This window comes from Asterias rubens, chromosome 11, assembly GCF_902459465.1.
Source record: "Asterias rubens chromosome 11, eAstRub1.3, whole genome shotgun sequence".
Taxonomy (NCBI): domain Eukaryota; kingdom Metazoa; phylum Echinodermata; class Asteroidea; order Forcipulatida; family Asteriidae; genus Asterias; species Asterias rubens.
This window is the reverse complement of record NC_047072.1, coordinates 3,845,131-3,870,423: the sequence shown is the minus strand read 5'-3', so window position 1 is coordinate 3,870,423 and position 25,293 is coordinate 3,845,131. Positions and strand designations below refer to the sequence as shown.

General features: G+C 40.7%; 1 protein-coding gene across 1 annotated transcript in view; it reads left to right on the top strand.

Moving 5' to 3' along the window:
* Positions 1-8,776: 8,776 nt before the first annotated feature.
* Positions 8,777-25,293, top strand: part of LOC117296984 (sentrin-specific protease 6-like) — a 42,127-nt gene continuing 25,610 nt past the window's right edge. The window contains exons 1-5 of the mRNA XM_033780091.1: positions 8,777-8,799; positions 18,634-18,746; positions 23,418-23,623; positions 23,725-23,841; positions 24,640-24,861. Of these exons, the coding sequence (XP_033635982.1) occupies positions 18,660-18,746; positions 23,418-23,623; positions 23,725-23,841; positions 24,640-24,861 (632 nt within the window). The 5' untranslated portion in view covers positions 8,777-8,799; positions 18,634-18,659. The remainder of the gene's footprint in view (positions 8,800-18,633; positions 18,747-23,417; positions 23,624-23,724; positions 23,842-24,639; positions 24,862-25,293) is intronic.

Sequence of the window (25,293 nt, the reverse complement as noted above, 5' to 3'; positions counted from 1 at the left end):
TCACGGACAGTTGGAGTCAAAACTCGAAAACACCTACAAGCGATGAAAGGATGAGATCATAAACCAAATATCCACCGAGATCTCACAACATCATGAAGCAGGTCGACGCCAAGCAGTCTGGCAAGCTATCAACAAGATCACCGGCAGAAAAGAGCGGCCCAATGCCATCGTTGCTGCTGAGTCTGTGGCTGACCGATTGACAAAGATTGCTGGCTACTTCCGCGGGCTCCTGAACGTGCAGCCCCTTGACCTCGAACTGTCACCACTCATTCACCTACCCGCGGCACCTGTTTTAAATATTGGTGAAATTACAATTGCAGAACTCCACAAGGCCGCCCAACTGACTCCCCCTGGCAAGGCTGCTGGTCCTGATGATCTGCCATCCAACATCATTGGCATTCTACCACTGCTGGAATGTGTTCTGCCCATCATGAACAACGTTCTAGCTGGTAGCGACCCTCCACTGGAATGGCGCCGATCTGTCATCGTAGCAATTCCCAAAAAGGGGAACAGCTCGCAACTTACCAACCAACGCGGACTCAGCCTCATGTCAGTTTACGCCAAACTATTCAACTGGCTGCTATTGGTCCGTCTTCGAGAGCGGCTAGAGACCCTCATCCTACCATTGCAGGCTGGTTTCCGACCCAATCGCAACACTGCTGAACAGATAGCATGTCTTTGAATGGCAATTGATGCGTGCCGCTCAAGGAAGCGGAGTATGGTGATAAGCTTTGTCGACTTCTCCAAAGCATTCGACTGTGTCGACCGCGGAGCCCTAAGACAAATTCTATCATTCTACGGCATGCCAACAGCTTTCATCAACGTAATAATGTCACTGTACACCAACACATCTGCATGAGTGCGCACATCCTCGGGTTGCACTGACGAGTTTAACACAACATCTGGTGTGCTCCAGGGAGATATGTGGCGCCCTACTTGTTTGTCATCGTCATGGACTACATCTTACGTCAGTCGCTCACCCTAGAAGATGCTTACACTGTGAGGAGACGTATGTCGGCACGCCGGACGGCCGTGAAAATCCCCGCACTTGCATACGCTGATGACGCCGCGCTGATCTCTGACGATCCTGACGCAGCCCAACGCCAACTACATCGCTTTGAGGCAGCATCAGCCAAAGTAGGTCTGCGTCTGAATGCCAGCAAGACGAAGGTCATGTACATAGGAGACATTCCACACACTACCATCTGTACAACCGCCGGCGTCCCTCTCGCATCCATAGGAGACATTCCACACACTACCATCTGTACAACCGCCGGCGTCCCTCTCGCATCCATAGGAGACATTCCATACACTACCATCTGTACAACCGCCGGCGTCCCTCTCGCATCCATAGGAGACATTCCACACACTACCATCTGTACAACCGCCGGCGTCCCTCTCGCATCCATAGGAGACATTCCACACACTACCATCTGTACAACCGCCGGCGTCCCTCTCGCATCCATAGGAGACATTCCACACACTACCATCTGTACAACCGCCAGCGTCCCTCTCGCATCCATAGGAGACATTCCACACACTACCATCTGTACAACCGCCGTCGTCCCTCTCGCATCCATAGGAGACATTCCACACACTACCATCTGTACAACCGCCGGCGTCCCTCTCGCATCCATAGGAAACATTCCACACACTACCATCTGTACAACCGCCGGCGTCCCTCTCGCATCCATAGGAGACATTCCACACACTACCATCTGTACAACCGCCGGCGTCCCTCTCGCATCCATAGGAGACATTCCACACACTACCATCTGTACAACCGCCGGCGTCCCTCTCCAACCATAGGAGACATTCCACACACTACCATCTGTACAACCGCCGGCGTCCCTCTCGCATCCATAGGAGACATTCCACACACTACCATCTGTACAACCGCCGGCGTCCCTCTCGCATCCATAGGAGACATTCCACACACTACCATCTGTACAACCGCCGGCGTCCCTCTCGCATCCATAGGAGACATTCCACACACTACCATCTGTACAACCGCCGGCGCCCCTCTCGCATCCATAGGAGACATTCCACACACTACCATATGTACAACTGCCGGCGTCCCTCTCGCATCCTATGACGACTTTTGCTACCTGGGATGCAACGTTGCAGATAGCCGAAGTGACATTCAGCGACAACGGCAGCTGGCATGGGTCGTCGCTCGTAAACTCACACCTGTGTGGGATGGAGTAGCCAGCGATAAAGCCAAAATGCAGCTCTTCAAGTCCACAGTCGAGACAATGCTTTTGTACAGCTGTGAAGCTCTAGCGATCGCCGACACCATGTCCAAGAATCTCGACGCGTCTCACCGTGCTCTAATGCGTTACAGCCTCGGTGTGCACTTTCCAGTACGGCTGTCCAACAAAGCCTTGTACTCTCGCACATGCATAACACCTGCCACAACAACCCTGCTGAGAAGTCGTCTTCGTTTGATCGGCCATGCTCTTCGGAGACCTGAGGTGCCTCTCGCTACTTTCGTAAATCCACTAAACTAGCCATATGAACCCTTTCGACAGGGTGGAAGCATCCGCTGCACCTACATATCACAGCTTATAGACGACCTCAACGCCATCGGCCTACAATACGATCAAGCTATTCAAGCTGCCCTAGACTGGCCTGGATGGCAGAGACGAATTTCTAACATTGGACAAACCCATGGTCACAACTACTCGAGTCAAGTTTGGCACGAGTAGCGTCAACTATATATATATCCACGGATGATATCAGGTGGTTCATCATCAGATCTTGGTGAGGCGACTGTGGAGGAATGTACACTGTGGCAACTGCAATGTAGGGAACAGCTCTTGGTAGTTTGGGATGCGTCACCAACATCCATGTTGCTTCCAGCTCAGGGGGAACAATAATTTCTTCTATTTGTTCTGCTCTAAGGTTGTCCTTGGTGTAGATGAGAATGCCACCTCCCGGTCTATCCTGTTGGCATTTGCTGAACACATTGAAATTGGAAACATTGTATTGGTCTGGTGCTGTGGTAGGCTTCACCCAGGATTTTGTCACAATAGCAATATCTGAACGTGCTTGTTGCAGAGTTTCAGCCAGTTCATCAATTTTGTTCAACACTGAGCATGCATTGGTTAGAAAGAGCCTCGGAAGAACTGATTTACCGGTGCTTTGGGGTTGCAGATAAAACTCTTGGTCTCTCTCTCTCAGACTGATGTGTGTTGTACTTTAGGTTTACACGTCTTCTTGTGAGTACAGGGTGAATTTGTCTCTGTTTATGCCTACCTGCACGGCGTCCACGGGTACTGCACCGAGCAATGCCCAAAGATTTGAGATAGGCCCAGTCAGTGGCTGGCAATGGTTTAAATCTACCATTACAATTGTTACCGATGTTTATCAGTTCTTGGTTGGAGTTCACAGGGAAACACATGGCAGCTCAAAAAGTAGTGTCAAACAAGCAATATTCAGCACAGTCGGCGATATGACAGTGACGAGTCAATGGTACGCCACGTATAGGTATAACACAGTGCTCCTGGTACCTGACTATTTACAGTACATAATTAGTACTGACAGGTCTGGAGTCGCCCTTCCAAAAAAATGATGGCAAGAAATTGTGCAAATCGATGATAGAAAACCTGATAAAATCACAGTACATGTTCAAAAAGAAGTGTTGGTGGTCACAGGGTAATTACAGTCACAGTTACAGTCACAAATCGCAAAATAAATGCAAACATCAATATCAAAAGAGGAGAAAAACAGCTAAAACTGTAAAAGTTCACTGAGCACAAAATGCCATGTTGCTGCCTCTCGAAGGGCGCCTCTCGAAGGGTGCCCTCTTGAACACACCTCTTGCTTGTTCTGTATTCTGGTTGGCTTCACACGGTCAAGTGGGATGAACTAATATAGGCTAGTGATCGCGCGCGCGTGTTTTGCGGGAATAGTACCAGAGCAGGCAATAGGCTTTGAATATAGTGCCCGCTGTAACAGCCGCCCTCTCTTGACTTGAACCGAGACAAAACAACTACAAAATTCCTTTTTCTGTTCTTATTTGACATTCATAAATACCTCAGACAGTTTCGCTATTCCTATTGGTGTCACTTATGACCAGTAAAAAGTGTTGAATATAGGCGTGACACCCGAGCTTGCACCTGTTCTTATTAAGACAGTTTCTTCATTCCTTTTGGTCTAGAGCAACGGCTGAAACAGTTGTGCCACATCACGCGATAGGCGCGACGCGCACAGCATTCCTTTATAAGGAGTTGTTTACCCGAGGGAGAAATCATTGAACAATTATAATTTTTGCATTTATTTTACTTTTTGAACAAAAAGTGTTGATGTTTATGACCGAAAAGGTGTTTATGAATGGGAATCAAAGTGTGTTGAATCGGTTTTCAACTAGTGGTTTAATCCCATTCTGTGACCTTCAACAACTAAGTACAGATGCATCACTTGTCATTTTTGCTTGTAATTTCAATAAAGGTCAAAAATTTGCCATTCCACAGCTAATTTGATTATGCAAATTGGATGGTCAAAAACTCAAACTTTCATTTGGGAACCTTTTTTTTTTGGGAATCAGCACACCTGAAATATATTAAAAAGTCTGATTCCCTGCTTTTCCCCCCAAAGCCCCTAAAACCTTATCTAGGGCTCTTTTGAGAAATCCCACTAGACTTACATGTATAGATAAATAGCTCACGATTTGACCACACTCTCTTGGGATGGTTGATCAAACCATCGGATGAGTAACGAAACAGTTCACCCACATTACGATTGATGGCCTGTATTGCCCGCTCAACCTTGTTTTGCTTGACCGCCCCAGGATAGGCAACAAGCGGTATTATTTAATGTTTGCAGCAGAAAGTCCCCAAACTGCTTGATGTGGAGTCCCTGCCTCCTGAACCACTGCGACTTCAAGCCGGGTATGAGTTATACATGTAGCAACCTTCACGATGCCCAATGTACATTGTACAAAAGAGCCGCCAATGACCAACACCACAGGCTCGCCATGGTTTGGGTTGCTTAAAAAGGAAACAGGATGAGAGAAAATAAACTAAAATGGGGTTGTAATACGAACAATCAAATCAACCACACAAGAATTAACCAAAATAAAATCAAAATACTGGGCAGGCAGGCTTGTTACAAAATAAAGCCAGGGTCAATGCAGATGTAGCATCTATAGACGTTGGACTTCCAAGCCCCATGGTTTGATTATCTGCCTCAGGAATACCTGAAATTGGCGCAGAGGTGGCTGCCCCGATACAAAATGAATGCAAGGAAAAACGCATGTCCCCAAGACCAACAAACTCCAGAGAAGGCTGAAGAACCACAGTGAATTGGGAGCATGTTACTGGGTCCCTAATGAAGTGTCGAAAGAAGCTTGCGCAATGCCAAAGCAAAACGCTCTAAAACTGTGCCGCTGCTCAAACAGGGCAAAGCGCAAACTCGCCCCGTGAACACTGGGGGAATCGTAAACCTAATCGGTTTTTGGAAACCTTACATTAAGTACCATTACCCGCCCCGTGGGTGCCACCTGCAAGGAAAAATCTGAATGCCTTAGTGGAGAATTCACATGCAAAAAAACAAAGAAAGCGAACAGAAATGCCTCCCTATAAAGAGCCGTGCTTCAAACTGGTTAGTGCAAATGGAATCTAAAGCAGGCACAATGCATTGCAAAATACGAAAAGTAATTGGACGGCGTAAGTCTTAGAACTGTTATGCCGCCTACTACCCCTAACAAACGCTTACAATGAAATGTTTGGTTATGCGGGTTACCCAGCCAAACACAAAGGCGACGCAATACCTGAAACGCAATACCTGAAACGCAAGATGCAATGATGGTAGGAGCATACTAATTAATTGACAAAAATGCAATAAATTGAACAAGTGATTGTAAGGATGAGAAAAATGAATCACCAAAGCCATGCAGTGTGCAAAATTCCTGGTAAAGTTTCCAGGCCTATTGTTAGAGCAAATGCGTACAGCAATTCTTGCACTTCTAGCTGAAGGTGTCCACAGGTTGCCTGGTAAGGGGGTCATAACAGGGTCTGCCCCGAGTGTCGACCGGTGAAAACGGTCCATCTGAAAACGGGAAAGAGCATCAGCGATAGAATTATCAACCCCCAGGACATGACAAGCCCTGAAGTGGATATCCAATTCAAGACAAAGCGAAACAAAGAAACGAACTGGAACTGCATTGTCTTTGCACAATGTGAGGTGTGACGATTAATATACACATAATGAATGTTTATGAGTGCAATGGTGCAAATATGTTCATGAGTTGAAAGATGGAATGTTCTATTCAACGAGGCGGAGCCGAGTTGAATGGAACATTCCAGCTTTCAACGAATGAACATATTCGCACCATTGCACGAATGAAAAACATTCATTATTTGTTTTATATAACATCCAAGTAGATCTTTGTCATTTTGATTGAAAGATACAACTTTCAAAACAAACAAAGCGTAGGCCTCCAATTTTTAATTGTAGAAGACGAATGCTAGTAATTTTACTAATATGCCTTGCTGCGTTACCGAAGACAACGCGCACGCAGTGATGTTTTTACTCAGCTTTTTCGTTCCATCCGAAAAGTACCATTGCACGCTGGCAGCGTGTCTAAACGAGTGACTCAGCGTGCAATGGTACTTTTATTTGCTATCACGTGACGGACAATCCTCCAATCAAATGGCAAGGATCTGCTTGGGTGTTATATAATATTCGCTATCATCGCTTCGTTGTCACACCAAAAAAGTGCCCTCTTCCCTTGTAAATGCTGCCCCCATAAGCGCAGAGCCAGGGTAACTTGGAACAGTTCTAGAAATGCAATAGACAATCTAGAATGCCTTCATTGTACCCGCTTGTCTAAACGAGGCATATCAAAGATGAGAGGGTCCACCAAAAAACAAAGGCACAGTAAACTACCCTTAAACACCAGCAGGTAAACCGAATTCAACAGGTATAAATCTACAGCAGAGCAAAGAAAATTGCTAAAGAGCGGGTAAACTAAATAAAGCTAGACATTAAGATCTCTAGGTTTTCGGTTTCTGGAGTAAAATAGGGCCTGGTGTAAAAAATCTAATATTGCACCTTGCTTTGTTCTCAAGATTTGTAATAAATGATCAAAATTGCAAAAATTGTCAAAACAACATGATGAAGTCATCATGTCGTCATTTTGAGTTTAAGAAGTTTATGTCCTTGACTAACAATCCACCAAGTTTCACCTCAGTCGAACTTTTGGTTTGGCAGACACACAGCTTTGAAAAGTGCACCTTTAACACAATACCACGTGACACATGATGACATCATCAAGCTAAGACTCCAGAGATATGTTGCTAATATAAAGGATATTATTTTTACCAATTGTGAAACAATTGTCATAAACTCTGACACAAACATTTAGTAAAAGTGTATTTTTAGATGTTTTTAATCTGCCACTAGAGGGCGCACAAATTTTTGTTGACGTCATCCGTATTTTTTTTTTTTAACCCAGACCTTTGCCAGACTTGTAATATGTGATTGTAAACCATCAAAAAGTGTACATTTCAACCTTAAAGCCATTAAATAAAGCCATTTCAAAGCATTTTACATTCATTTCCGGTTTATACAGATCAAAAAGTCAAGAAAAGTTCACCAATATTCATTTTTTTGAAGTTCGTAAACCCCTTTCATATAATGTATATACTATCAAAATAGCTTATGTGGTTGAGGAAATATGAACTTATGAAACGTTAACAACTGTAGAAAAGACTAACTAACAGTAAGGAACACATGTGAATGTTTTAAACGCCTTGAACGAAGACTAATGTACGCGAAGCTTTTTCGCGCTCTATGGATGATCGCTGGAGTGTGACTCTGCTGCACGGGTAAAATGTTCATGCACATGCACATACCAATAGGGGATTTATGTAGTTCTTTAGACATGAATTTTGACATTTTCAACCTCTCTTTTGAGCCGATAGACAAGGTCAAAATGGAATCATGTCTGTGAGGCGTTTACGGAGTTTTCGATGATGGTTCCGATAATGTATTGATTGTTAGAATCCCTTGTGTGGATCAAAAGTTATGATTTTTAGAAATAATAAACTTTGAATTTTCAAGAATTGATGACGTCATCATGACGTAACTACACATTTTTCCTCTCCTATTAAATATCTAACCTTTGGGAAAGGTGCTTTTGTTAGCGGACAAGGGACGCTGAGAAGAAGAAGAAGTAAAAAAACGAACCAAAATAAGAGGTGTTCCGGGCTGTTGGCCCGAACACCTAAAAATTTTAGAATTTCTGTATGACCAAACAAAACAACTGTATTAAATGCTGAACAGCAAAAAAAACAATTCGAAAATTAACTGATAAAATTGTCAACTCTACTCAAAGGCTGCTCAGACAAAAGTGATCAACCCAGCACAGGCTGGCTAGCAAGGAATGAAAAGCATCATCCAAGGTGTCATTTGTAGAAACAGCGAGGCAATAAAACAAATGCCTGGGCCATGGCTGATGACAGATTGAGCACACAGGCTCCCCCCCCCCCCCCCCCCCCGACAGGCCCACTTGACTGTGGGCCAAGTGGCAATAAAATATTTGAAGCACAACAAGATTACTGACTTTATTATTTTGTTGTTGTTACAGTTGAAGCTGAAAAATGGATAATTTTTCGTCCAGCTCAAGACCCTCTACCTGTTCATACAGTTAACTGTCTTCAATCGGTGTTCAATCAAATTTCTGTAACAAGAGGCCTTTCTAAAGGTGAGTTATGTTTAAACTTGTAAGAGACTGGTGGCAGTACAGCATATAATCAGTCAATTCATTTGCACTGATTTCTTGCAGCAAAGTTGGTAATCATTTGTATGTTCAAGTATGGAACTTCCTTATACGAGACTTGACTAAATTTTCTGACAGTAGCAAAGTTTTCAAACCTTTAAAGTAATGGACACTATTGGTAATTATTTGCATAAAACCTTAATTGGTAACAAGTAATGGGGAGCTGTTGATACATGTAGTATAAAACATTGTGAGAAACGGCTCCCTCGGAAGTACAGTAATGTTGTTTTTGAGAAAGAAGTTATTTTCAACGAATTTGATTTCGAGACCTAAGGTTTAGAATTTGAGGTCATGAAATCAAGCATCTGAAAGCACACGACTTTCATTTTTATCTCGCAACTTCGACGACCAATTGAGCTCAAATTTTCACACGTTTCTTATTTTATGCATATGTTGAGATACACTAGGTGAGAAGACTGGTCTTATACAATTACCAAATAGTGTCCTTCGTCTTTAAGCATTCTCCCTTCACCTGTTCACGTAACAACTCAAACAACTTAAAACCCTATAATAATAATAATAATAATAATAATAGCATTCTTACACAAAAATAGGTACATGTGTGTACCACAACTCTTTGTAACATTAATTACATGCAATCAAAAGTTAAAGGCAGTGGACACTATTGGTAATTACTCAAAATAGTAAATAGCATAAAAACTTACTTGGTAACAAGCAATGGGGAGAGGTGAAACGTGGTCAGATTGGCTGCCCTATTCTGTAATCGTTGGATGCTTTAGTGTCACACGTTTCTCTGCCATCGCCCGGTATTGAGGGAGAATTACTGTGTAACAAAGGAACGATGATGTTGGCCAGATGCCACTGTGTGGTTACAATCGGCTTACTGGATAAACCCTAGCTTTTTTCTCTGCAACAAGTCTACTGTCGTTTCAATTAAATAAACAGGTTCTATGTAAATGATAATAATTGTATCTCCGGCCTATTTTCAAGGTTCTTTTTTTAAGTTAAAAAAAGATAAATCCTATCCTTTTTTCATGCAATAAGTCTACTCTTGTTTCAATTGAAAACATATAAAAATCATGTAAACAGTAATTGTATTTCCGTCCTGGTACCTACACATGACCTAGGGCATGTTCAGACAGCGTACTACATGTAAGTTAGACTAAACAGTTGTTTCTATTCATTATGCCCCTGTTATTTTTGAGGTCGCTGGCCGTTTGTTATTGAAAGACCAACTCCCTACAAAGGTTTTAGGTTGCTAGTCCTTTCTTGGCCCTGTATGAATGGATCTATTGATAGAAATTGCCCCTCTGTTTGTGTTTGAATAGAGTGAAAAGCTACTGCGTCATGCGCTCCACACGGGCCATTCGTGTGATGAATACGGGCTATTGTTTGGTAATTCGTACTATTGTTCACGGCTCAGCTCGGCTGCTATTCATTCTCGGCTTACCTTTTCCTATGCACTATGCCTTCAGTTGCATACACGATGTCTTCGAGTGAGGATGAAGAAACTGAGACCGCTACTAGTGGTTCAGAATATAAACCCGATTCTGAACAAATTTCTGAATTTGAAAGTGACAACCGCAACCACCGTTAGCAACACGTCCGAAAAAGAATAGCAAGACTATTGAGTCAATTCACTGGACAGACGGGGACAACTTCCCGCGTCGACATGGCTTTCGCAGCACCACAGGCATTCAAGTGGCAGGGTTGGACCAAAACAGCAGTGCCATTGACATTTTCAAGAAGTTTCTCACTCCCGAACTGACACTCCAAATTGTCGCGGAGACAAACACACAAGACATCAATCGATAAGTCCAAGCCACATGAGGAAATGGTTTGACCACGTATCGATCTAGAGGAAGACCATGCCGTCTTCCTGGTCCAGCCAGACGGACAGGAAGACATTTCCCTGCCGAAATTCCTTCGACAGGGAAACGCGGGAAAAGCAGGGAAAAGGCCTTTCAAGTGCGGTTTTGTTTGCTCCCGAGATCAAGTAAGAAAAGGGACCAGGTTCATGTGTGAAAGGTGTGAGGTCCCACTATGTGCTGTCCTACTGTTATAACCAGTCGTTGAGATGATTCTTTACTGAACTGAACGTAGCTTTATTAAACAAGACTGAACTCAACAGCAGCCATTTTGTAAACAACAATAATACTAAACAGTAACAACCAAGAGAGGGCGCTATATAGAAAAGCTACTTTGCAAGTTACTACACCTACGTTTCAAGGTTTATCACTCATAAATCAGTCAAGTATGCCTAAATGACTCATTACAGTTTCAGTAGTTTCAATAGAAGAACTAGACATGTAGTGTTTGTGAACAAACACAAAGCTGTTCCGTGTTCTTTTGCTTGGATTATGTGCTAAAATGACCAAGGAGTTTTTAACCGAAAAAAAAGTTTGAAAAATGTTGTATAGTGTCTTGAGATATGGTCCCACTACCGGTTGACCCGGAAGTAGAGGTCAACTTGAGGTCACAATTTTTCAAAACTAATCTCCAACCCCTAACGAGTCTATAACTACAAACAGTTTAAAAATCGGCCGTGCAGTTCATGAGATATGATGCAAAGATTTCCTAATTTAATATGCAAATAAGGGTCATGTGGTTAATTTAATAAAGAATTTTAATATTTTTTACAATTGACCCCTTGCACGCGCGTCCATGCGGCGACTGATGCCAAGCTACCCATATTATTTGAAGTAGGGTTGCCGCGCGAAAGCGCTGCATCTCGCTAGTGTTTATTATATTATGTAAGTTGTCAATAGAGGGCGGTATATAAGATGAGTGGTCTACTCTATTATACAACATCTCCTTTTTACTAGTCAAACGTTCAGTTGAAATGTTTATCACAAAAAGTTCAATTAAAAAGTTTAATAAATGTAAACAACTAATATTTGACTTGGGGTTGTTTGGTTTGTTGGTTTCTTGAGTTCATGTCAGTATTGAGTCCAAATTGTCATGTGACAAACTACTTAAGGATAAAATCCTTGTATTTGGTCGGTGGTTTCAGTCTAGGCGCAGCGTGCTCGATAATGAAGCGCGGAGCTCGATTTCATTTGCAGCGAGAGCAGGGCCTCGGACCCCTTCGAGATTTCGCATGAAATTGCGAGCGTTCCGACACTGCTCCTTGAAACCGATGGGAAGTACATTTCCATCAGAGTAAAACCAACATGGTGGGGTAAGTAGCCTTCTCGACAATCTAACGTAGATTTAGAACCCAATTTTTGCCGAATTTAACCCCTCTAAGACATTTATATTTTCAACTGAAGTGTACTTAAGTTTTCACACTTTTCGAAGAGTAGCCTCACTTTTTTGGTGAACTTGACTGTTTCGAGCATAATGGAGACAAATGAGGTCGATATTATGGTAGACGAAGGGTTTGCGGTCCTCTTGATGGTACATTCACTTCTGCACGTTCAACCGTTGTCGTGTTTTCGGCCTCGTAATTTCAAGAAAAATCACAAATTTCTCCGCTGTTGCGGCACTCATTGTAGCGTGACGTCACAGTAAACACGATTTTTCTGGTGCTGCTTTTTATTTGTTTTGTCGTTGGACATCGTCGTCGTGGCATGTATTTATAAAATATTTTTTTAAATATCAGAAAGAAGTAGTAGGGTAGGGACCTGAATCCACTAAACATTGTTATAATTATTTAAATGCTCATACTACAGTGACAGTACTAGGTTATTTTGCACACGATGTTTACAAAACACAAGTTTCTGTCTTCAACTTGCTCTTTGTTTTATTGCATTTATATAATTTATGATTGCAGTTGATTTATTTCTTTTGTTTTGTGTTAGTTGTCCTCTTATTTGAAGTTTAATATTTAATAACCGGATGTGTTTATACCGCAAACCTTATATTAACGTGCTACGGAGTACAGCGCCCCCAGTTTAGGTCCGTGTACAATGAGAATTAGCCTGGTTATTTTTGTCAAATATTTTTTTATTTAAACTATATGATGGGATCTAAACAATGTAAAATTAAAATATTATGTTACTTTTTTTTCCTCCGAACCTCAGGCCTACCCTTGATGACCTACCGATGTTTCTAGCTTTTGGATAATTCCATCACAAAGTACTTGTCGGAGAACGTGAAGTTGAACATTGACTGCATGGTTTCTTCCTGATGTTGTAACCCAGCCAGATTTCTACGGGGTGGTGCAATGATGCCTGTTCAGGATTGCCGTGCTCAGAGATGTAGTTGGTACCGCTAGGCATGGATGGGTCAAAAAACAGTCTTCCGAGATGAAAGGTGTCGGGACACTTCGTACCTTTGGCACTTCGCACCCTTGGCGCTTCGTACCTTTGCAAGGTACGAAGTGACTTTGGACATTCCGTACCTTGGACACTTTGTACCTTGGACACTTCGTACCTTGGACACTTCGTATCTTGGACACTTCGTATCTTGGACACTTCGTACCTTCTTACAAGACACTTAAGAACCTCGTACTAAGTAAAAGGTCTTGGTGGTTTTTTTTTCTCAAGCTAACAGACCCTGCGAATTCAGTTTGCATGCTTGTGACTTTATCTTTATGAATATTTTTTTAATTTAAATCTAAAGCCTCAAGCCTAATTCATACTTCCTGCGAATGTGAATTCGATACAAATTTTACGTGAATTTAACATCACAACTCTGTTTTCGCTGGGATATTCGCACATCTCAATATTCGCACGTAACGCAATTTTCGCACGTAAAGCAATATTCGCACAATTCAACCTCTGCAAATTATTTGTGAACTTTTGATATCAACATCCGTATCTCATTCACATTCGCAGGAAGTATGAACCAGGCTTGAGGCTTAAGATTTAAATTAAAAAAATATTCATAAACTTGAAAAAAACAAAAACAATCTAGATAGGAACCTTCAGGTAATTTTTTTTTAAAACAGTATTAGGTATGTTTTGCTCAGTTGCCGATGATATGTTGTCATTCATGTAGTTCTTGATATTAACAAACTTCGTTTCAGAGACAGAAAAAAGATGGTTAAAATGTGAACCAGCTTTTCGACAAAAAGATCTTTGCCAATAGTACTGTATATGTAAAATAATTTTAACGTAAAGAGTAAGCATTGTTCAATTATTGCATTACGGGGTTCTCATCAAGATAAATTACATTGTTTTAATCAATATTCAACGACAGACCAAAAGAATACTTAATGTTGTATTGCAAGTTGCTTTTGATATTTAGAGATAATAGGGAAAATAAGAAACTAGTTGAATTAGAAAGTATAATGTTTACAGATCTCCTAATTACCTGGGTGTTCCTGTAACAACTTTTTTGTTATTAATTCTCCGTGCTGACCTAGCATTAAAAATTTATTTAAACAATCAAGACTCTGTAAAATGTGGATAATTGCATGAGAAATTCCTGCAGCTGAAAGAAGAAATCAAATAAATAAGTTAATTCATGAAACAAGAAAATAATGTTGCAGTGTTTTAATAAAAACGTTGTGAACAATTGACCAATCTTGACAGGATAAAAGCATGTGAGAATGGGCAAGTAATGGTGGTCCTTTGAAGGCAATAGTGTTTCTGAAATAAAGGTGTAAACCACGGCGCATATCTACTATTATTTTCGGAGGAATGGCATAATAAAATGCTTCCAAATATAATTGTAATGGGCTTGGCCATTGTACGGCAGACCTACTTTAAACGAATCCCTTTTAGACAAATTCACAACCATTTGAAAAGCCTGGCACCCCAACACCGCATTAATCAGTGTGACGTTTGAAGTAGGGAACAAGACATGACTGCTATGTACGGAAACGCTAGGCAAATGCCTAGCGTTTCCTTACACAGCAGCTGATTGGTTACATTGTTTACATAGGACAGTGAGCATTGTCCATGTTTTGACCAATCACGTGTGGGCTCTCATTTTACAAGCGAGACATGGCGGACTTCTCGATTCTGAACGGTCACGCTGACGAAGACGGATTCTTTTGGTGAACTTGACTGTTTCGAGTGACCTTAGAAATAACGAATATAGCGATAGACTACATTAATAGTTTACCTAACAGTCCATCTGTAAAATTCTTCTGCACGACTTCGTTAAATATTTAAAAAATGACGTTTTTGGAGACCCTTATTTCTGCACAAAGAGGGTAACGTTTTTTGTCCCATATTTCTTATTTTTTGATATATAAAATGATGAAATAATTTTTGTAGGTACAATAAAACCCTGTTGCTCCGTGTTACAAGAGTTTTTGTCTGTTACAGTATATAATATTCCCGAATTGGATTTTTTAAAATGTGTCCTCCGAGCTCATTATATATTCATAGCCGCGACGGTCATGAATACGAAACAAATGAAATGAGAGGTTTTTCTGACCGGTGCGCCTTGACTGGTTTGATGTTAATCTAGAACGAGTGGATTTCACCAAACTCTGCGCTTACGATCACCATTTTCCGCTTACTGTGCAAGCGCTGAATACAAAGTGTAGCTTGGATGCACACAAACAAAAGAAATCCCTGCTAAGCAGTCTATTTCGCTTGACGTAAGCGAAGAATTCACTGCTTCTGCTAAGCACTGAATCTTTGCTTCCAGAGCAGAGCATGACATTGGCCCCATTCCCACAGGATTTTTCATTGTGCAAGTTCCCATCATGATAGGCCTGGGTGACTAGTGAAACCAAACTACGACACGAGAAATTACGGATTGTCAAGATTTGTGTCGCAATGTTCTGCAAGCGAAACATTAACTATGTTGCGATTAGTAGTAAGCAACACAACTGTTTCACCAAACAGGTAGTCGGGACTATTTTTGTAGTCAACGTGTGGGCACGATTATAACGGAGTAGAGAAAAACAGTTGTCGCGACTCTAATAATAGAGAGGTTTCGCAAGTGTCAGATACACATACAGATACTGATTTGTCGACACTTTGTGTGTTTCACATGACGCATATCCGCGACTGTCGTATTTTGCATACCATTGTCACGGATACGGGAGCTCATACACGTCGCAGATAAACGGATACTGTTTTGCAGATACTTAGTTGTATTTTTGTCCCAGATCAAAAACATTTCCCACGGAATAGCTTTCACATCCTGCTTGATATAAATTTAGATAGAAAATACAGTGTTTAAAACACGGGGTCCCTAATCGATTATGTATGTCAGAAAAACACTCATGACGAGTGCGAGCGCACTCAAGTGAAACATACCTATAGTTTGCGAAACAAAATTTAACACGTGGCTGATGTGAACGGATACGGTTATCATATCCGTATCTGTTTCTGTATCCGCACGCTTGCGTAACCTCTCTAATAATTTGTAGTCGCGACTTTAACACTTAAAGCACACTAGTCGCCCCGGCCTACTTTTGCACAAGTAATTTATAAAGCACGGTTATCCTGCGAATGCAAATCAATTTTTAAGAAGTCACTGTTTTTGCAGTGAAAGTTTCACAGGAGTCAAGCACAATTAGTCAACTGTAGCAAATTTTTTGTTGCGAATTGTCATGCTCAAGAACACATTCCCTGTGTGCTTAGATGTTAAACACGCTTAGCCTAAGCACCTAATTCCCTGATTACGTAAGCGCTGCGATTCTTTCCTTTAAAAGCCATTGGCCCAGGACCAGACCAAACCAAACACAAAAAGCAGCTAAACACAGCAAATACCATTCCTCATGTACAAACTACAAGTTGTGCATCCAGGTATTCTGCTCAATTTCCGCATTTTTTATAAAGAAAAAAAAACTTTGGCCTATTTAATATAAGCAGCTGTAACATTGAGCCACTCAACCACCAGAGAAGCGTCAGCATAATAAAATCTCTGATTTTGTATTCTGTCGAAGAGTTTTTGTTTGTCATGATCTAATTTCCAAAAGTAAAGCGAAATACTGGAATTAGTTTAAGCAACTGGTCCCTGGCGCGAACAAGGTTACCTCACCCGTAAATCATTCCAAATCCCAGGCGGTCTGTTTTCGTCGTCCACGCTCGTCGCCTGAAACGAACCCGGTCCTAGACGGACGACACCACCTCAGAGTCTAGACGTTGACATTTTGTTCACTAATTTCTCAAAAACTACAACACCACAGCAAGTAATATTTTAAGGGAAGCTTTCAACTGTCATTATCTTCAAACTGTTTAAGTTTAGTGTAAATCTGTGGACACAATGGTATGTCGTCGTCGTCAAAAACCCCTATTTATACGCACGTTCGTTAACGAAAACCCTCAAACTTCGCGTACAAAGTATATGGGTCCAGAACTCGGTTGGAAAACAAGAAAAAAAGACTTGAGTAGACTCCTCTCAAGAAGTCACAACTCATGATAGGTACATACTGAATTGCATTTACCATAGAGAATGTTTAACAATAACATGTAAGTGACTGCATCCAGTTATATTCAAATGAGTAGACTACTCTCAAGAAGTCATAAGTCATGATAGGTACATACTGTATGGCATTTACCAAAGAGAATCTTTAACAATAGCATGGAAGCGACTGCATCCAGTTTTATTCAAATGAACATTACGTGGTTAATTAATTAAGATTTTTTTTTTTTTCATTTCGAGTAAAGCTTATGTTCTAAGCTTCAATTTGGTATAATAAACCCACTCTTTCGTATTATGGTTTGGGTGATTAGGCTTAAAGAAAAAAACGTGTACAAATGCTATGGGTTTTAGGCAGAAACAAAGAAGAGTAATAATAAAAATAATAAAAATCTTGACGAAAACAATACCTGTTCCGACGGTAGGTCGGAACAGCTAATTATTGTTGTAAATTAATCTAGTAAATATGAGAAGCCAACAAAGAAGATGAAGAAAAAACTAGACATGATTGCATTTACACAAATGCATAGCTGTTTCGTCAATAAAATTTTCAAATTTCTCAACTGAGTTTGAAATTTGTTGTGTATTAAAAGCAATTTGCCCAATGTGGCATAAATAAAAAAATAACTTGGATTATACCATGTTCACATAGCAATTTTGTGCTAAAGGTGCAAAAATGAAAAAAATCATAAAAAATCATGTGATGACGTCATCAGAACGTCTATTTACAGTTCACGAGAACTTGCCAAAATCTAACAAATTTCAACATAATTGCATCATTACTTCGACAGTTATACTGCTTCTAAAAATGCACCTTTAATGTTGCGTCATGTGACCCACACTGACGTCATTGATCTGAAACTTCACACATGCCGACGGTACTTGTGTGTGTAAAATTTAAAGTGATTACAAAAAACTTCACCTAGACATCTTCAAAAAGTCCGTTTTGAAGAGTTTCCAACCAGCCGCTAGAGGGCGCTGTTGCAATTTGTGACGTCATCAATAGTTTTTTTTTAACTGCCCATCCTTGCTAGACACTCACTTTTACCACTGTTGAGTTACAGGGCACTCCGGTTTTTGGCCCGTTTCGACTGGAAGTAGGGGTCATGTGAGGTCAAGCACACAAAATAAAATGAAGACCCAATTTATCCCTACACAATCCCGTAAACAAAAATCTACGGTCTCTTGTGGTTGATGTGATATAGCTTTTCAAACATTTAAATTAAACACCTTTCAGATGACGTCACGTGACCGGTGTTGACGTCATCATGACGAATTTCTTTTAGGACCCTCCTTGCACCAATGCCCTTCATCTCTTAAAGGGACACACCGGCTGAATTGGGCTATTTGGGCTACAAAATAGACTAAGATGGACTTCAACGGTCTTCCAGGAATGAAGAAGAACGGTCTCTAAAAAAAAATCATCAAATTGAGCCGTTGTTGAGCATTTTAAAACAAAAACGAAGGTCACGTGATTGTTCTAACCAAAAAGTGGTACAAACAATCATGTGACCTTCCGGGCTAGTTTTACTGCCAGCCGTCTATGGCATTAAATCTATTTCACACAAAAACAGAGACTATTTACTTGATTTATTCTCTATTTTGTGTTTCAGAGAGCTTGTTCATTAAACTTGGTAAAATGACGGTCAACAAAGTTCTGGGGCAGTGCAGACCTTCAAGGCCTGATTTAGATCAGGAATATAAATCCAGAGTTTCGTCTCTACAGGCAAGTACACATAAACTATATTTACTAGTTTCAGAAACATACATGTAGGGTGCCTATAGGCACCAGGGTATTCTAGTACCATAAGAAAAGCCACTTTCTGCAATTTGTACTTTGCCCAAGCATCCAGTTATAGAATATGCATACATGTACATAGCTCTCTTTTATACAACCTCAATGACTATCTTATAAACAAGTTGGAGCAACAGTAGTTAAAGACACTTGACACTGTTGGTAATTGTCAAAGACCAGTCTTCTCACTTTTTGTATCTCAACATACGCATAAAATAACAAACCTATGAAAAATTCCGTTGCGAGATAATAATGAAAGAAATAACACCCTTGTCACACGATTTTTGTGTGTGCTTTCAGATGCTTGATTTTGAGGCCTCAAATTCTAAATCTGTGGTCTCAAAATCAAATTTGTGGAAAATTGCTTCTTTCTCGAAAACTACAATACTTCAGAGGGAGCCGTTTCTCACAATGTTTTATACTACCAACCTCTCCCCATTACTCATTACCAAGTAAGGTTTTATGCTAATCATTATTTTGAGTAATTACCAATAGTGTCCACTGCCTTTAACAATTACAGGCACTGGACACAATTTATAACTACTCAATATAATTGTTAGTAAAACAAATTAAGTGAAATGAGCCATGGTAAGCTGTTGATGGTATTTGGGAAACTCGTCCCTTTGAAGTAACAATGTAGTTTTTGAGAAATAGGTAATTTACACTTGGATATTAAAAGACTTTAAGGCGTCTGAAAGCCAGTGTTGTATGACTCGAGTTTAGGACTCGCACTCGAGTCCGTCTTCTTGTAAAAAGCATTATTGTGCACGATGCCAAATCCGGGTATTTTGTCAACGTTTATACCCATAGTACATCATAGCCAATGATTGATGCATATTACCGATGCGTCCTCATCGGTCTAGACTTGGAGCCTACCACTCTGTCACAGCTTGTTTTCTTGAAGTGTAACAAGAACATTTTAGTAATTTGGCAGTTTTTAATATTTCAGAAAGTTTTTTTTTCTTCTAAACCATAAAACTTTGTTGGATACCTATCTTTCTAAAATGAATAAATCATTATATAGTTTTTTTTTTTTTTTTAATCATTAGAAGATATTTTGGGGGAGTACATGTTGTGTTTTTGTAAAAACCTGAAATGAAATTTAAATTGCAGGTACAGAACTTTGTTTAAATCATATGTGTCTGTTTCTTTTTGTCATTTCCAATTCTTATTTTTCGATTATTTTTAGGTTGCAATCAAGTGTTCTGGTATAGGTGAACTGGTTGAAGTTTACTAACTATTTGATTATTTAAACAAGTGACTCGTGACTCGGACTTAAACCAATTGACTCTTGACTCGGACTCAGACTCGACCCAAGTGACCTGGGACGGGGACTCGGAATTGACCCAAGTGACCTGGGACAGGGATTCGGACTCGACCCAAGTGACCTGGGACGGGGACTCGGACTCGACCCAAGTGACCTGGGACTCGGACTCGGACTCGACCTTGGGATGGGGACTCGGACTCGACCCAAGTGACCTGGGACGGGGACTCAGACTCGACTCAAGTGACCTGGGACGGGGACTCGGACTCGACCCAAGTGACCTGGGACGGGGACATGGACTCGACCCAAGTGACCTGGGACGGGGACTGGGACTCGACTCAAGTGACCTGGGACGGGGACTTGGACTAGACCCAATTGATTCAAGACGGGGACTCGAACTAGACCCAAGTGACTCAAGACGGGGACTCAGACTAGACCCAAGTGACTCAAGACGGGGACTCGGACTAGACCCAATTGACTCGGGTGAGGACTGAGACTCGACCCAAGTGACTCAGGACTCGGTCTCGGACTCGACCCAAGTGACTCGTGACTCGGTCTCTGACTCGACACAGGTGACTTCAACACTGCAAAGCATCAATGTTTTTTTCTCTTTCATTTTTCTCTTGCAACTGCGATGACCAAATAGAGAAACAAATTTTTACAGATTTTTATGTTATGCATATGTTTGGGAACACCAAGATAGAATACTGGTCTTCGAAAGGTGTCCAAAGCCCGTTTCACACGAGCTATCTAAACCATGGTCGTTGGGAGCGAAATCACATTCCCGTTATATAATCACAAATTTGCGTTGTGTGAAATGAATCCGTGCGATGAAATCACCACGGACCCGCGTAATAAACAAGACCTCCTCCAAAAAATCGCAACCCTGTTTAGAATTGCGAGTCACTCGTGTGAAACATCACACAGTAGATTACAAAGGTCCTCGGTGATCGCACAACGATCATGCATGCACAAACCATGGGGTTGCATTTGCTTTATGCACAAACTTTTAAGCAGCACACGTCATTACCTGATGGAGAAAGTTTGTATATTCCAGGTATCCAACAAAATGGTTTCGGCGGCACATATTGAAAATAACTTTATTTTATTGCTTTTTTCAAAGTTTGTTTCTTTAACCAAGAAGCTTCCGATCAAGAATTAAGCCTTGAATCTGGCTGTTCCGCTTGCAATTTCAAACAAAATGCTTTCGGATACATTCATCTGTGGAGTTGGGACGATGAGAAATCGTTTATTTGTTATCGTATTGTCAATTCCCTTGACATCCAAACGGATTCACCTTGCAAAACACGTAACGACTACCTAGTGTCATTTTGATTGCATCAAAAACGGGAAAGAAAATCTGTAAACACACATGTGCAGATAGACTTGACAGTCAGTCCTTTTTATGTTCAACGAAAGCGTACACATCGCGCGCACTACACACAAAACACAAATAGGACTTTTCCTAACTCTATTACAGGATGTAGTGAGAATGGGAGACTTTCTGGGACGATAGAGGGCAGCAGACTTACCGGGTAAATCCATTGTTCTCAGAATTATGCGCATGTTCAGAACTACGTAGACAATGGAAATTTACCCGGTATGTCTGCTGCCGCCTAGCGTTGGAAAGTCTCCTATTTGGTTGTGATCAATCGCTGTACAATTGAAGTACATGTACTTCGCTGCAAATTCTCCACAGTTGCATATTCTGGCGACGTCAACATGTAGCAAGGGTTGAATCCGATCGAGAAACACGCTGAGCGTGTTTTAATGCACGCCAAAAATAATGGTGTGGACGCAAACCCTTTTGCATATCCCTCGTTTTTCAATTCAAATTTACACTGAACTCGGAGAACACATTATTTTAAGGTGAAAAATCCGGAAGATTCTTATGCCTGAAAAACACATTGGTGCGCCAAAAAATGATCGATGGTAACCTAAAGCAAATACATGACATTACACGGGACACTGACAGAGCACCAGCGAACTGATAAACAACACACAGTGCGATCTCACATAAACAAGGGACGTCGGGAACGCAATGTGCGTGATCGTGTGAATGTTGGTCATGAAATCGCAAACAACCTTTGTGACAGACAACTGGTGCCCACAATAAGGGACATTGGTCTTGGCTCTTATGGGAAAAGGGCTGAAGTGCCTTTAAACAGTGAACATATTGTTGAAAATATGCAATATTAGTGCAACAGATATTCATTGTACTACAGAAGTACAATGTAGATTCAAATTATGCAATATTAGTGCAACAGATATTCATTGTACTACAGAAGTACAATGTAGATTCAAATTATGCAGTTTTAATGCAACAGATATTCAACGTACTACAGAAGTCGGGGTAAAGAATATTATTTGGGGTTTTTACCCATACACCGATGTGTGTTAGCACTGTATACTCAGTACTTTCCCAAGTCCTGTAAAAAAATATCACAGGGATGTTACTCGGGTGGGATTCGAAACCCACGACCCTTGCAATTCTAGAGCAGTGTCTAACCAACTAGACTACCGAGGTTGCCCGGTAGCTAGAGGCAGTTCGAATCCTATGTTTGGCAGCGGGTACCGCAACGATATAATAGATGTTAAATTTGCATCAGGGATAAAGAATATTAATTTTGGTTTTTACCCATACACCGATGTGTGTTAGCACTGTATACTCAGTACTTTCCCCCGAGTCCTGTGAAAAAATATCACAGGCATGTTACTCGGGTGGGATTTGAACCCATGACCCTTGCAATTCTAGAGCAGTGTCTTACCAACTAGACTACCGAGGTTGCCCGGTAGCTAGAGGGCATGTACATGTAGATTCAAATTATGCAATATTAATGCAACAGATATTGCATAATTTGAATCTACTTCTGTAGTACGTTGAACATCTGTTGCGTTAATTTTGCATAATTTGAATCTACTTCTGTAGTACGTTGAACATCTGTTGCATTAATATTGCATAATTTGAATCTACTTCTGTAGTATGTTGAACATCTGTTGCATTAATATTGCATAATTTGACTCTACTTCTGTAGTAAGTTGAATATCTGTAGCACTAATATTGCATAATTTGAATCTACTTCTGTAGTTAGTTGAATATCTTTAGCACTAATATTGCATAATTTGAATCTACTTCTGTAGTTAGTTGAATATCTTTAGCACTAATATTGCATAATTTAAATCTACTTCTGTAGTAAGTTGAATATCTGTAGCATTAATATTGCATAATTTGAACTACAGAAGTAGATTCAGGTGTGGTTAGCCTTTCAGTGGAAATAGTTTATTTGTTAAAATGCCTCAGACCTTTTGAAATATTTTTAGCCAAACTTGTTTTTCAGCTTGGTAACCAAGTAAAGCCTAGCATTGATGCAGTGAACTATGATAATGGAGGGAATGGCAGCACAACATCTAACGATACAAATAAACCAGCGTTCTACTGCATTGAGAAGAGTAAAGCTGTAGCCGTAAAGACTGATGGTATTAGAGATAAGGATGGTGTAGAAGATGACATGGACACAGGCAGAAATCAACAACAACCTGTAGTGTAAGTTGAATCAAGTACTAGGTTACAACAATTCTTCCAATTATTGATATATGTACAAACGTACATTTGATGTTGATTTTTTTTCCATGTTGACATAACAGGGTTCTGGTGTATCCTCCAGCTCCAATGAAAGGAAGAATCATATTACATGAGGTGGATCTCAAGTGCCTACAGGAAGGAGAATTTCTTAATGATGTCATTATTGACTTCTACATTAAGTAAGTTATTGCATTATCTGATGTTGTTACATCTTTGTATTTATGAGCGATCGTTGGTTAGCACCTTGGACTGGACATCAGCATAGTTGGCAACGCAGACTTCCTCACAAACCATCATATCTTAGCCTGTTTAAGAAAAAATACTACAATATGAAGGACAAACAAAAGGATCTTTTGACTGTATTAATTGAATATTTCACACAGTGATCATCACTTTGTTCTGTAGCGACACTAGATAAGTTGTTAAGTACCAGCCATCTATTTCACAAAACTCTTCCTAACTTAAGACTAATCTTAGGACTTAGAACGAGTCCCAACCCTGCACTGTAGCATGTAGACCTTAAGACTAATCCTAAGTTAAGACGAGTTACTCGTCCTAACTCGAGATAAGACGAGTCCTAACTCTTTGTGAGATCGACGGCTGCACTGTTAAACCAGCAGCGATGGGATTTTTGTTTTTTTGAAAGTAAGTTGTCTTATTAATCAGAGACCAAAGAAAAATTGTGAAAAGTAAAGTTGACCGCCAAAACCAGTACAAAGCTCAAGGATTGGAAGGATAGAAAATTTAATGTTATTTCTTTAAGTTAGTTTGAGAAAACTCTTTGCACAGTGTAGAGCTTGAAACTTAAAAGCCACATGTAATCATTTTTATAAGAGCTACATGTATATGCAGATTCTGGATAGAGCAGATCTGAGACAACTGAGCGTCATGAACTTATTATCTTCAGATGATCATGACAAACAAACAATGATTACTTCATCTTCTTTTCAACAAATAAATAAGTATTATCTTTTTAGATACCTTGTCAACCAGGTCCTGAGTGAAAGTGATCGGCAGAAAACATTTGTACTTAGTTCGTTCTTCTATGGACGTTTAATGCGCCGTGAGTATGGTCGTGACAAATCATCAAGAGATGCTACACTATCTCGAATGGAGAAGCGCCATCAGAAAGTGTGTACCTGGACAAGAAATGTCGACATCTTCCAGAAGGACTTCATCATTATACCCATCAATGAACAGTAAGTGCAACAGCCATGGGTAAGAGAGCGTCTCAAAAGTCGGGCACCTTCCTAGCGCAAAAGAATGTTACGATGGGCAAACGCTGGAACGGGCTAACTGTGGACCGCTGGAATGTTCCACAGGAGCGCTGCACTGCCAGTTTAGCAGAACGGTCCAAAAGGAACGATCCTGCGGAAATGGAGAAATGCACTCTCGTTCGTAGTTGCTCTAAGCTGTTTATTTTATTAATGTTTGATTACGCGTGTATTGGATTCTCTGCGTATTCTTTGCTGCTGAAATATTACCTCCTCTGAAATATTCATTATCGAGGCATTTAAAAAGGTACGTCCCCTGGTCTATTTATTTAATATAACTTGAAAGAACATATCGTTTTCAACATATTCTTTGTATTGTTGCGATTATTTTTTGAAACACCGGGGGCGGGAGGCTGG